Here is a 14,049-nt window from a genome sequence, read left to right as displayed (position 1 = left end):
GAAAAGAAACATTTTATTATACACTCGATTATAGCAGCAGTTAGAAGTGCAAATTATTAATACCAAACCAAACCAAACAAAAAACCCCAAAAAACAAAAAACAAAACAAAACAAAAAAACAAAAACAAAAAAAAAAAAAAAAAAGAAAGAAAAAGGCAAAACCCCCTGCAATTTTTATTTAAACATTCAGACACACTTAATGTGTTTATTTCTCCTGGACACAGAAAATAAAGTTTTCATTTTCCAGAAGTTCTCCATCCAAACTAACTAGATTTGATTTTAAAGGACTTTTCCTCTCAAAACTATTCTAACTAAAATTATATTCCACATTTAATTACTTATTGTTTTAAATACAGAGTGGGAGGTGAAATAGGCCTGAAATTCAGATGTCTTCTGTACTTGTGCTGTAATGCACAAGATCTAGGCTCTAAAGGCTAGATCAAGGACCCTAGGCACCAGGCTTTAGATCTAAAGGTCTAGACTCTATATGCCTAGATAATCTCTGACAGAACTACTTTCAAACCTTTTCTCCTGACAGGATCTTTCATTCTCCTAAGGTAACTGCTTCAACTGCTTGACTATCCACAGAGCTGGGAAAAACTCCTAATACGGTATAAATCTTCCTTTCTGCAAAAATAATTATTTCTTTTCTGCCCTAACTTTCAAATATATGGAGAATTCCAGGTCCCTGTATTCATATTATTAAAAGAGGATTTTTATAAACAGGGCAATACCAGTTTTCCTTACAATGGTTTCTCAGTACTGGACAGGTTCAAGAGATTTCCATTGAAAATACTTAGGTTAATTACTACCATTGTTGTGATTGCCCATGGATTATATCAGGGCAGTGGTGTGCTAGGCACTTTACAAACACCAAACAAAAAAAGACTAACTTTCTTTTCCAGCTTAAGTATTAATTTCTAATCCTTTACCGTTTTCTTCATGGCCACACGTTCAGCAGACTCCCGGATCGCCACTTTCCTTGACTTTTTTTCATGATGTTCCTCTTCAGAAGTTGTCTTGGCCACCTTGCTGACACTAACTCCTTCCCCTGTGGCAAAAAGGTTCCTCTTGGCAACATATGCAGCACTTTCCTTAATTCTCTCTTCTTCAGTGTCTGTGATACCACTGATATTCACTTGTCTGAAAGAATTTTTAGAAATTGGAAAATGCTGAGAACATGTTCGACATGTTTCTACTTGCTACCACATCAGCCACTATGGTGGCCAACACCCTTCTGCTACACCACTCTCATATGTATTCAAAGCAGAAACATGGAAGGGATTCTGCAGAAAGACTGTCCAAAGTCATGGCCATGTTCAGGGCCTCTCCCTCTAAATATGCCACGCACATTTTCAGTTTAAACATTATCCTGCTGTGGCTTTTTATCTCCATCACTATAAAGATGAGTGTAAGGCACAACCACAGATCTTTAAGGTATTAACTTACAGCTGCAGTGTTTGTAACAGCACTGCCAAAGGGGCAACAGATAATTGTAGCTTTATAGCAATCAATATCCTCATTCATGAATTATTAACCCCCCATCCCACCCTATTCAACTGTAGACAGCAAAAAGTTCTCTTCGTTCACAGAAAGTTCCATCCAATATTGCTATATATGCTACATAATTTGTATATGCTATATAAATTCCATTCTGTATTATCTTTCAGGAAGATAACTATGGATTTTCTTGCAGTGTCCTCTTCAGGCTCTGTACAGAGGTGAGACACAAAGAGCTCTCAGTGGGTGCAATCCTGTTTCCACACTCACATGTGGATGTACTTTTGAAACCATACTGGTTTGGCACTGCCAAGACATTACAGCTGCTGTAGTGGTGCATGCACAATGAGAGTTCCTTGACTTAAGAAGCATCATCAATATCCTCCTGCTAAATTTAGTTACTGTAAGGGAACATTAGATAGCACACTGAAAACTAACTCTGTTTAAGTTCTCATTAAGTGCCATCTTGCAAGAATAGAAACATCACCTCTGTTTCTAGAGTGCACTAAAGCATAGACTCTCTTTTATAATGAAAAACTTAATACTACAAAGCAAAAAATAGAAGGAAGAAATTTTTTCTCTGTTTTTTTTTTTAAGATAGCCAATATTATGCATCTGACAGCACATCTCAATACTAAAAAAAATTGAATTTCAGCTCAGAATCAAGTGTCCAGCCCCTTACATATGAAGTCAATTGCATGAGATGCAAGACAGTCAAGCAGTGGAATGCTGTTAACTTAATTACATTTAACAGCTGCTGAAAGGACTAAAAATCTTACTTAACAGCAGAGAGCTTTGACCACCCTCAAACTCAGCTTCCTGTGTTTTAGTCTGCTTTAAGAGGATGATCCTTAAGAAATCAGTGGAATGATAGATTCCTTACACCTAGGTACATCAGATGTCTCCACAAATATCACCTGAAGCTGCAGATATATGGAAGAGATTTTTTAAAACAATTTTGAAAACCTCAGTATAATGAATATGAATATAGCTTCCTACATTCATTTTAAATGAATCCATGGCATTTTTGTTCAAAGGCAAACTGATACTATTCCCTCCTTAATTACATTAGTTAAGATCTCAGCAACTTCACAGTGTGGACTGGTTCCTCAAGACATTAAGCATCTTTTGGGAGCTGATGAATATCCTCTGACTAAAATAGAACTCATCCTAGTCATCTGCAGTTGTAATCCCCAGATGCTTTTGATCAACAGTATTAAATATTTAGCTTTTCTAATAATTCTCCCAGTTATAATCTTCCCAGATCAAAGAGAAACATGTTTCCTTAAATGAAAAATGCAAAAACCAGCAAACTGTACCATTTAAGAGTGGATTTTACAGTCAAGTTTTACAGTCAAGTCTCAAGGGTTTCAGTAGAAAATAATTTTCAAACAGATCCAACCAGATCCAACCCCAAATGGCACGGGCAAAATATCATTTTAAGGGTATCTGCCATCTACATTCCTTTGGCATAGGCTTATTAGTGATTGCAAATAGTTCATGAGCCACATTCAGCAACTTCAGTACTTCTGGCATTACATCAAGCTCTGGGTGTTTTACTGTCTAAAATACTGTCTGCCTGTCCACAATTTTCTCTTGCAAGGATTAGCCCAGGTGTTTAAAAGGTGTTTAAAAGGATCAGTTGCTAAGTGAATAATCTGGGCAAACTATTCTTTCTACAGCAGAACCTGAGGGTTCTGAAGCAGAACCAAATAATGGAAATGGTGACACATCGCTGAAGGTCACCCAGCTCCAACAAACCCACAGAGAGATGACCTTTATAAATAACTATTCCTTTTAACAGCTCTCTGCCTATGGGAAACAACACATCAATTTCACTGGGGAATTTGGGAATGACATATAGCATGCACATGCTTCAATGGGCTTCAGCTGTTATCTTTCAAACAAAAATAAATATCTGAGAGGAATGTGGCATGCAACTTCCACAGTCTTGGCATGTGGTCATGAGCATGATTCCAACAGTGAAAAGCCTAAACCAGATACCATTTCATGTCATGTTGAGTTGAGCACTTGACAGTCATCATATGCGCTTTTTAACTAATTTAAAAAAAAAATTTAAAAATCCCAAAACAAAATTTAAAATGTTTGGGTCATTTCAGTGGCAGAAAAGCACACACAGCTTTCTGAATTGCCATAAGCAAAAAGTAAGATTGACACACAAAAAAAAAAAATCCCCAAAAAACCACCACCAACAAAAAAATTTGATAGTACCTTTTAATGTAGATTTCTAAACAGGACCCCAAAATATTTTACAGACACAAATAAATGAAGCTACACACCATCACATTGAGTTAGATATTACTGTATGCATTAAAAAATGAAATAAATGAAGTAATTTCTTAATATTTGTTAAGATGTTAACATGATGTGCTAAGATCACAGAGGCCTGTAAAAAAGCTAAGTACTAATCAACAGTTGTGTTTTTCGACTATTGCCCAATACTATAAATTTTACTTGTGTGGACTCAACATACAATAAAAAGGAAGGATATTTGTGCTTGAGGGCATGGGAGACAGATGATGGTGAGCTGCAAAACTGCTACATAAGTATAAACACTGGCTGAGAGGCAAAAGTAGTGAGAAGCCTTGAGAATATGTTATCTCAAGTTTTGTGTGAGACTGCTGCATTTTTATGTGTTTCTATCACAAAAGATACAGATGAAACTCCAAAGCAATTTTTTTAAAAGGCAGCAGTGTGTTTTTTAATGTTGTTTGGATCAAACAGCACTGAAACCAACACAGGAATGTACAAGGGGTGAGAAAAAATTACTCTGAGACAGTGGGAGGGAGCTAATAAAAAACAAAGCTACTGTTCTCATCACAAAAGCACCACAAATGCTCAAAAGGACAGAGCAATAACATCCTCCACAGACAAGCTGGAACTCAGATCACGTGAAACCACAGGTTTGGATATAAAGCAGAACTGCCTTTGGGTGTTGGTGAAGCAGTAGACAGAGAAGCACTGGCTCCCAGAACAACTTGGATGTGTCCCCTGAAAAAAATGCTGTGCTGCAGAGGAAAGATAGGTTGAAGGGAGGTTTCTCTTCAACCGCAGGTGGGCAAGAAAATTTTTTCCTGGCCTCTAACCAGGAATAATTCTCCACACTACACCCCAGTATGTATTAATCTGAACAAATGACTATGCTGGAACTGCTGGAGACTCCTACTAAAATCACTATGCCATACCCCAAAAAGGGGCAGGGGAGCCTCTTTGCTGCTGTTGGTTCTGGCTTCCACATGAAGTTCACATTCAGCTTTACTGAGAACACTGCTGCAGTAAGATGTATTACATCAGTAGTAACCATGGAATAAATACCACCAACACGTGAGATCAGGATGAATCATTACAATGGATTTGAGAAAGCATTTGGTTTTATTCCAGGTTTTCCCTGTGCCAGGACAAGATATTAGCACATTGTTTCATTGTTTCTATGTTTAATGCTTGGTAGGACAGATTTGATTACAGAACAAGTCTTCAAACCAAAAGAATAAGCTGAATAATGTGGACAACATGCTTGCCAGGTTCCCAATAGGCAGGGTTCTAATTATATTTTCATTTCATAGAAAGTGGCCTTGACAATGTGTTCAAAACAAAGTCCAGACACATAGGTTCGTTTGTCCTGGCTCTGGATGAACAATGTCGAATTTTCTGCCAGTCAGTTGACTTCTCTTTTTCTCTTTATCACTCATATGAAGTGCAAACTATCACCATAAGATCCATGAGTTTAAAGATGGATTAATGGATTTGTTATTTTATAATTTGTCAATAAAATGTCAGAAATAAGATACCAAACAAAATGAAAATGAACATACCTTCCTGTGAATATGGGCACTGAGTAGTCTAAGGCTTCGTTCTCTTTGTCCTCTGATATCAAACTCTGTTTTGCCCTCTTTGCTTTGGGACTCATCTTATAGGATTGATCTTCTATCATTAAGTTGGAATTTTTCAGTCTGAAATAAAAATTATATTGTTAAAATCAGGAAAAGAGCTGCTAAGAAGCACTCAAAAATGCAATTAAAGTGCTACAACTTTTTGCTGTCTTGTTTTGTAATCAAGAATTTATAATTTTTAATAGCCATAGTTTCAGAGTTATTAAACACATAACTAAGTGTACTTTTGACAACTCCATCATTACAAACTGACCACTTATGCTCCTTGGTATTAAATCTGAATAGATAGAGTAAGCAATATACCTGGTAGCAATGTACTTTTAATAGCTTTAGGGTTGGGACTTGGGAAGATTGTTTAAGTCTCTCTACAGAAATTGTAGGGCACTGCATTGCTCAGAAAGCAGTGTTGCCATTCTCACTGCTCTCCCATACCACTCCAATGGGAAGAGTTGAGTGAAGTAGCACCATTTAACATAGCAGAGATAAATGGAGGATGACTGAAAAGGAGGAAGAGCTTCCCCCCCGCCCCGTCCTCACCAGCCTGGGAGGGATTCTGGAGAGCATGAAGCACATTTGAGGCAATCACTTTAGGTTAATTTTTAACATAGTTACAAATTGTGTAAACAAAGCTTGAAACACCTGGTCCTCCTTTGCCAAAGCACCACATATCTAATTGCCACATCTATTGAATGTGCTAATTATTTGTCAGCCTTTAAAAAAATCCCCAAAGTGTCTATTCACCTGTCTTGCCACATCACCACAGAAAATCACATGTGAGTCTGCTTCTGGTCTGAGGATTTGTCTACACAGTCTGAGCTCCCTGCTTACACGTGCAGATACAGGAGCAGAATGATGGTTTCTCAGCAAGGCTCGTTAGCCCTGACATGTGCCTCTGTCAGGGATAACCTGCTTCCCACACCCTGGATACCTTACACTGGTTACACATACATCAAAACCCATGCTAACACTGGGCCCCTGGGAATGCTTCACATGCATAATGTAATATAATATTATATCCTTGGGCTAATGTTTTCCTTAGGCTGTATCCCTGCAAAAGTGCCACCACCAACACAAGAAGAGTGCTTAGTTTCCAAAATACATGCTAGTAATCTATCCACTGAGACTGTGTGTGAGATGACAAGGATCACTTTCATTCTCCCATCTTTCCTTCCTTCATTTCTTTGTGTCCATCCCTTTGCCCAGACTGAGTTCTCTCCCTACCCAATTCCTGTTAAATCAGTCTCCCATTCTCTAGCTCTCTGTCTTAATGTAATTCCTCTGTGCTCCCCAGGTGCCACCATCACCAGGCCTGCAGCACTTCTGCCAAGAGACCTTCAGTACAGGGGGTAGAAGAACCATGCACTGCTTCTCCTTCCTCCCTCCTCTCCCTGTAACCTGCTTTCCACACAAAAGAAGGCACAGCCCATGAGGGACTGTGGCACACACTGCAGGACTGGGACCAAGGGTTTTCCATGTCAGGCACCACTGGGTCAGCTCAGGCACAGACCACATCTACAGGAGATAAATGCTGTGGGCTCTGGGTTTTGACACCAGGCACTGCCCAGGACAGCCAGGACTCCCTGATTTAACAGGGAGTACAAGAGAGGCAGATCCAGCTTTAGGGACAAAAATCCAAGCAGAAAACACTTGGGAACAGTCCAGGCAGAGTAAAATAAAAAAGGAAGAGAGAGACAGAGAGACACATTGAAATGGGGTGTGCAATGGCCTTACTCCTGGGCTGGACAATGATGTGGTGCAATCACTATAGCAAGCCACAAATGCACTGGGAGAACTCATCAAATAAGGGATAAAAAACATGAAAGGCAAATTATTTTCATTACTTTTCTTAATTGAACTAGAGTCTGTAAGGAGCTGCAGATCTTTACTTAGCAGGTGACTTTTATTCCTGTCCTATTTAAAAATGGGTCAAACCTGGAATTTTGACTCTGACAGCCATTAGATTTCCTCAGAGCTTTAGGCTGAACCTGTTAGGAGGCCACTTCATTCCTAGTTGTTTTTAGATCATGAAGGATTACACTACCAATTGAACTTCAATTAAAATGTCTAGAAGTTTTTATTTTCATAAATGTAGTTGAAATGTGGTGAAAATTTCAGCTCAGGTATTTACAACACTGTTAAATCCAGACAAACACATTATTCCTAAAGGAGAGATTGGTCTTGCAGTCAGTTTAGTTTTCATTTAAGGTCCAGATTACACATTCATGCAGGGAATTAATGGGAAGCATATATAGCAGTTCCCATCACTCCCTGCTAGGCATTTTGTTGATATCTTCCCTGTATGGCAGTGGGGGTTTCCTATCTTTCCTTTATATCTCTCTAAAACTATTTGAAAAGGCAAATTGCCTTTTCAAATAAATTGCTAATAGATAAATATTCCTTAGGGTGTATATATGTGTATATATTTATATAAATATAAATTTATATTTATAAAAATATAAATTTATAAATAAATTTATAAATAGAATAAATTGCTACAGGTTCTGTTTGTTTGGAGGCTGTTTTTTCACTCAAACACTCCACATGTTTGAAGTTGAATATCTCACCTTCATGACCATACCACAGCACCCAGCTGATGTTTTCAGAGGGATACCTCGAGTCACTCCAAAATGTTCTTTAGAATTACACTGCATAAACCAAGAGATTGGAAAAATAAATTTGAAGCAGCAGAAAATGTTTCTCCTTTCTAAATTCTATCATTTGCTTCTGTTCTGGCAGAGCTAGATGAAGGCTAGGAGAAACATATTCAAATGGAGCTCTTTGCTTGAGAGAATAGGTTAAACACTATTCTGTTATAAGGTTTATTTCCCTGTTTTCCTGTGTTCTTAGTATTTCTTCCTGTGCAACACAAAACAAAATCCTGCCTAAAACCATTATTTAGGTGGCCCAAAGGAGGACTCTGTTTCTTGAACCAGATTCTAAAATCTTGCCCTTTATTTTAAAACGTTCCAACCTTTTACCTGATATGTGGAACAGAATCTCCCCAGAGGAGCAAGAGCAGGGTATCAGTGCTCTCTAGTTTCATAGGGAGGAACAGTACCATGACCTTTTAACATCTTTCAGCCTCATCTGATATGCCCAGCTAGCATATGTATATTTTTTTTCCCAGGTCAGATATTATCTGTACAGGTTTATCAAGTTTGGTGACCTAAGCCTACTGTCCTTACTTCAGGGTGGTTTCCAGCATGTTAAAATGTCAATGCCAGCATTTTCCTGGTTTTTCAATAGAGTTGTAAAAGGCACAGGCATTGTTCTGTAGAGATGTAAGAAACAGATGCTATTAACTTTTCCCTCTAGCCTAAAGAGGAGCTAAAGAAAACATTGTGCAGGGCATCTGCAACTCCCAAATAGATTTTTTGTTCTCTCTTGATGTCTTATCCTCAGACAGAGAATATGTTGGCACTACCCTTGTTTCTGTGCCTGAAGGGGCAAGTCTGCCACACTGCCCAAAGAGAGTCTGCACCCAGTGGATGTAGAAATGTATTCTGGAAGCAGACCACAACACCCTATTCTTTAGTAATGTCACTCCTGCATGAAAAGGCACATATAAGCTCTTTTACACCTCTAAAAAACCATGTATCTTGTCCTAAGCAGAAAGAGAGAGTGGTATACACAATGGTTGCACCAGCTGTACCTGCTGGAAAAGCTCCATTAGCTACAAAGCCTTGTCCAGGCTCTCTTTTTAGCAGCTGTTTTTTTCCTAATATGCAGTATTTTCATTTACTGTAAATAGGAGATGGAGGATTGGCAAACCCAGTTATAGGAAAGGAAAAAGAAATTATTTTCAGCAAAGAACTCTTTAAATTCAGCCTCTAAAAATGAGAAATGCTCTCTGGTGACTTTTAAGTTGCTGACAGGTTTGTCACAAGCCCAGGCAATATTGCTGGCAATATTCCCTGACACAGCTTCCACAACAATTTCATTTGAAGGGGAATTGTTTCCATATAGCAGGTCTCATTAAAACAATTTCCATGCTTGAGTATGACATCTGGAATCCAGCTTCTTAACCCTCACCTATAATAAACCAAAGGATGAGCAGTGCCAAGATCATGGTCTTCTAATGTTTCTGGAAGTGTACTATTTACTCAGCCTTGTCCAGATCCTGGTTACAGTGTTGTTCAGAAGAGCATTAGCTCTCACTGGCAGCCCAATTAATGGCAAGTTGGAAAGGCATTTTTCCTCTCTTTGCTTGGTACACCTGAATTACACCATGTCCTCTTTGCTGCTTTGCCTGACCTGCAAAATACATGCAATGCCTGAGTCACACCAGTAACTTCTGCTTTCCCTCTAAGCAGGTATCTGGCCCTGCTGGTGGCAGATAATCTGTCTGTGACACAATGGGCACAATGGGATTATTGATACTGCTAGACAGGAGACAATACTGCCAGACACATGGAAAAGCAGTGAAAGTTTGGGCAAAGGCAAATCACTGAGCTTCCACAAAAAGGAGTTAAAGGAGTTTAATCCAGCAGCCCTGTTTGACAGCCCTGTCGTTCTATAAGAAGCTTTGGCAGATCTGACTAAAATCTCAGAAGCACACAGAGGATGGAGCACTGCTGTGGAAGAAGGAGCCAGGAGCCAGGTTTCCCACAGGAGCAACCTGCCCATGCTGGCAGCCCCCAAGGGCTGGATGGGGAAGAGGATGTGTGGCCACAACATCGGCTTGTGGGAGACATGCACCCCTCACCTGAACAGAGCCTCAAGGGAAGCAGCACATGTCACTTTTCCTGCCTCTGCTGAAGCCAAAGAAGAAATGCTTGGCTAGAGACAGCCCCATAAGCTGGTGGGGAGGGCTGGGTGTGAAGAGGGAAGCTCTACATGGTGAGATGCCCTTTCTTTTGGGAGCCCAGAGGTTTGCACCTTTGGCCAACTGCAACCAGCAGAGCTGCAAGCTTTCACACTTGCTCTTGATTTTGCCAGTTTTCATTTTGCTCCCTGTACACCTTCAAGCTGTTGTGGTGTGAAGAAGACTTGAAAAGTGGAGGACAGGCCACTTGCACAGGGAAAATTTTTCATCATCTTGAAAAATCAAGCTGTGCCTCCTTCAAACTGCCTGTGTTCACACCCTGGGAGTGTTTTCCACTCAAGCGAGGCTTCAATGTCACAGAACTTGGGAGATGAGACCAGGTCAAGGTCTTGCAGGTTACCTAGTTCCTAGTCCTTCTCCACTGCTTTCCTCATGATAAATTCCTCACATAGCACTAGCTGCATGTCAACACCAATGCTTCATGAAATCTTTCCTGTACTGTGACTACAAAAAAGGATGAGACCTAAACTTTGCAATAAATATTAATTTACCAGAAGCTACTTTAGATTAAAAAAAGAAGTAACCTGAATAAAAACTTAATATTTGAGTTTTCCTGTTCGTATTAATGGTGTTTATCTTCAAAACTATATCCATTATGCATAAATCTATATTTGATGCTAATATTCACTGATATGCAATCAACAATTCTTGGCTGAAAAATTTTGTGTGGATTTGGATTTGTGTGTCCATTCTGGTTTCAAGCAAACACTCTACAGTTCAGGTCATTTAGATACAGCATTTCAATTCAACATTTTCTACTTCTAGAAAATTGAAAGAATTTGAAGTCTCTTTTTTTTTTTTCTACACCATTCTTTTCATATGGATGAAAAGAGAAAGTCTTTGATTTTCCTAATTTATTTGAGTAACACTTTTTGTCTCCACATTACCCCTTGAAGTATTTTGGCTTATTGGGAAAGACAGTACCAATTTGGTAAGAATTTCTTCAAATTTGAACTACATTTAATTGTAGAATTGCATTAGTTTTTCCACTTTACCTCTTGCAAATTGCAGAAATAGGGGCTGCAAAAAAGAAATACCAACATAGAGGCTATATTAACCATAAACCCAAGTTAAATACTGAGATTTTCATTCAGAAATATTGTCTCCTGTGTTAATTAAGTTTTGTGTAAGAGAGCTTGGAATCCCGTGTATCTAATCTCCAGAGTCCTTGTCTTAGGCAGCAGCAATGAATTTTCTCCAATACAATAATAGGATCACAGAAATAAAGAAGTTGCAGCTGAGACATTCTTATCTGTGAATTATCTATTGGCAAGTCTTGTAATACAGAGTATTATATATGCAAATATGCTACTTTAAACCAAAAACTTTTACCTCAAGCAAAACCTCAGTAAATGTTTTAAATTCTCTCTCAACTAAGAAATTTCATTTCCTTCAATATTATACTGTTGACATTAGAGTTATTCTTAATGAGAACACACAGGTTTCAGAAGAAACTTGTGTGGCAGCTGAAGTGTTTGCAAGGAGGACTCAGAAACAGGTTTTTTTAACAATCATTTTTTATAACTTGAAGTTCTTTTTTTATGAGAACCTTTTCTTCAAGAAGGAAGCTTTGAGTTAGCGTCAGCAACAGAGTGCAGGCACAGCTGCATTGCTGCAGAAATTTGGGATATCTTCCCTTATCCAGCACCCTTTGGAAGCACAACCCTCAGTCCCAGCACCTCCAGTTTTCTTCCCTTCACCAGCAGACTATAAATGAGATTCTCACTGCTTTCTCAGTGGTAAATTATCTGAACAAGTAAAAGTGTTTCAACAGCAAAGCCTGGATATGACCCAGTCTAAGACAATCAGCTACAGAATCATAAAATCATTACAACCTCTAAGATCATCAGGTTCAACCAGTAACCCAGCATGGCCAAGCCCACCCTTAAACCATGTCCACAAGTGTGTGTGTCCACACCTTTTTTGAACACTTCCAAGAATTATGATTCCAGCATTTCCCTGGTCAGCCTATTCCAATACCTGACTACCCTTTCAGTGAAGAAATATTTCCTAATATCCAATCTAAACCTTCTCTAGTGCAACTTGAGGCCATTTCCTCTCATCCTGTCTCGTTACCTGGGAGATGAGACCAAGCACTGTGTGGTTACCTTCTCAGACAGCTGTAGAGAGTGATAAGGCCTCCCCTGAGTGTCCCTTTCTCCCAGCTAAGTAACTGTATTTCCCTCAGGTGCGCCTCATAAGACTTGTGCTCCAGAACCTTCATGAGCTTTGTTGCCCCTCTTTGGACACATTCCAGCAACTCAATGCCTTTCTTGCAGTAAGGAGTTAAGTCAAGTCATTCACCTTGACTGTAACATCCTGAGGATCAAATTCCTGAACAAACTCTGGCAAATAGAGATCGGACCATGGGTTTTCTGAAAGCCAAGATATCAGTGAAGTCTGAAATCACAAGGTGTTGTTTACTGTGGTACATGTAGTCCTTCTTTCATTGGTTTTGGCCAAGATTTCACCATTATCCACAATCCTGGGAGTATATTCAGTTTTCAAAATTTAAATTTTCTGCTGGACAAGTTTTGATCAGCTCTACTAATGATACTCTTAATTTTACATTAATATAACAGCAAGCAGATGTTTTGAGCTATAATTTGTTGATTGTTTCCTCTATTGCTAACAGCTGCTCTAATCTTACTTTAATACTTCTCTAATTTCTGTAAATCTCTGAGATATATGCATACAAATAATATGAGGCTATTATAGCAAAAATATTATGCTAATGTAATTGCTTGAGCAATATTTATTACCTTAAATATTAAAAAAAGCTATACAAGCTGAGCATAACTACTCTTCTCTTGTAAGATGGGACAGGTTTGGAAACAGTATGCCTTAACCAATATACTGTGTGACAATTACAGTTTCTTGAATCACTCAGCACAAAAGGGAAACTATTAGGCCAAAGAAGAATTAATCATATATGGTCACATGAACTCAAATTTGCATGAAGAGCTTTGAGTTCTTGTACTACTCCAACCTCCAGCCAGATAAGAGACAGCCTCAATCCAAAGCTATCGCAACTCTTCACATTAACTCTTCACATTAAGAGCTGTATTAATGTGGCTAAACAACTTGGAAGCAGAAGTAGCTCATGCCTAAGCAGTTTGGAGTCAGCACTCAGCCACATCAGCATTGCCAGTGCTATTCTTATGACAGTCCAAGCATCACACATAGATTAGTTCAACAAACTAAGCTGACCACGGTCATTCCCACTGCCAAAGCCAAGGGAAAACACTGGACCAGGAAAATACATTAATGCCAAGTTATAGAGAAACTTTATGTGGAGGAGGAGAAGAGTTTTGCCATTGTTTTCAATGCAAAGTGGTTGGACATTTTTCTACCAGGATGCTGTTTCGAAGATGGATTATCTTACCCAAAGCTGTAGGCTTCAGATCCCAGCCTGTAGGCTGCAGCCAGCTTGTTGATGGATTCAGATGCATGGCTGTAGGCAGCTGAGCTGGTACTGAGGGACTCAGAGTCAAGGCTGTAGGCAGCAGACCTCTTGCTTTGCGCGGCAGAGCTGTCGTAGGCTGTGGATCCATGACTGTAGGCTGCCGACTCCAGGTCGTAGGCTGAAGAGCCATGGCTGTAAGCTGCTGAGGAGTCAAGGCTGAAGCCAGCTGCAGACGAGTGGCGATAGGCTGCAGAGCCCCTGGCGTAAGCTGCGGATCCTTGAGCATACACGGCAGATTTGCTCTTTGTCTCCTTTTGGTACTGGCTCACAGTGGATGACAGCGCTTTGTGGCGGTACGCACGGTCATAGTGCTCGTGGTGTCTTTGGTAGAACGGTAAAGACATCAT

General features: G+C 39.4%; 1 protein-coding gene across 1 annotated transcript in view; it reads right to left on the bottom strand.

Moving 5' to 3' along the window:
• Nucleotides 1-14,049, bottom strand: part of MYOM1 (myomesin 1) — a 64,925-nt gene extending 50,876 nt beyond the window's left edge. Inside the window, exons 1-3 of the mRNA XM_066562173.1 lie at nt 13,622-14,049; nt 5,334-5,471; nt 933-1,143 (exon numbers count right to left, since the gene is read on the bottom strand). Coding sequence (XP_066418270.1) covers nt 933-1,143; nt 5,334-5,471; nt 13,622-14,049 — 777 coding nt within the window. The remainder of the gene's footprint in view (nt 1-932; nt 1,144-5,333; nt 5,472-13,621) is intronic.

Source organism: Molothrus aeneus, chromosome 1, assembly GCF_037042795.1.
Source record: "Molothrus aeneus isolate 106 chromosome 1, BPBGC_Maene_1.0, whole genome shotgun sequence".
In the NCBI taxonomy this organism is placed as follows: domain Eukaryota; kingdom Metazoa; phylum Chordata; class Aves; order Passeriformes; family Icteridae; genus Molothrus; species Molothrus aeneus.
This window is presented reverse-complemented; position numbering and strand designations above follow the sequence as displayed.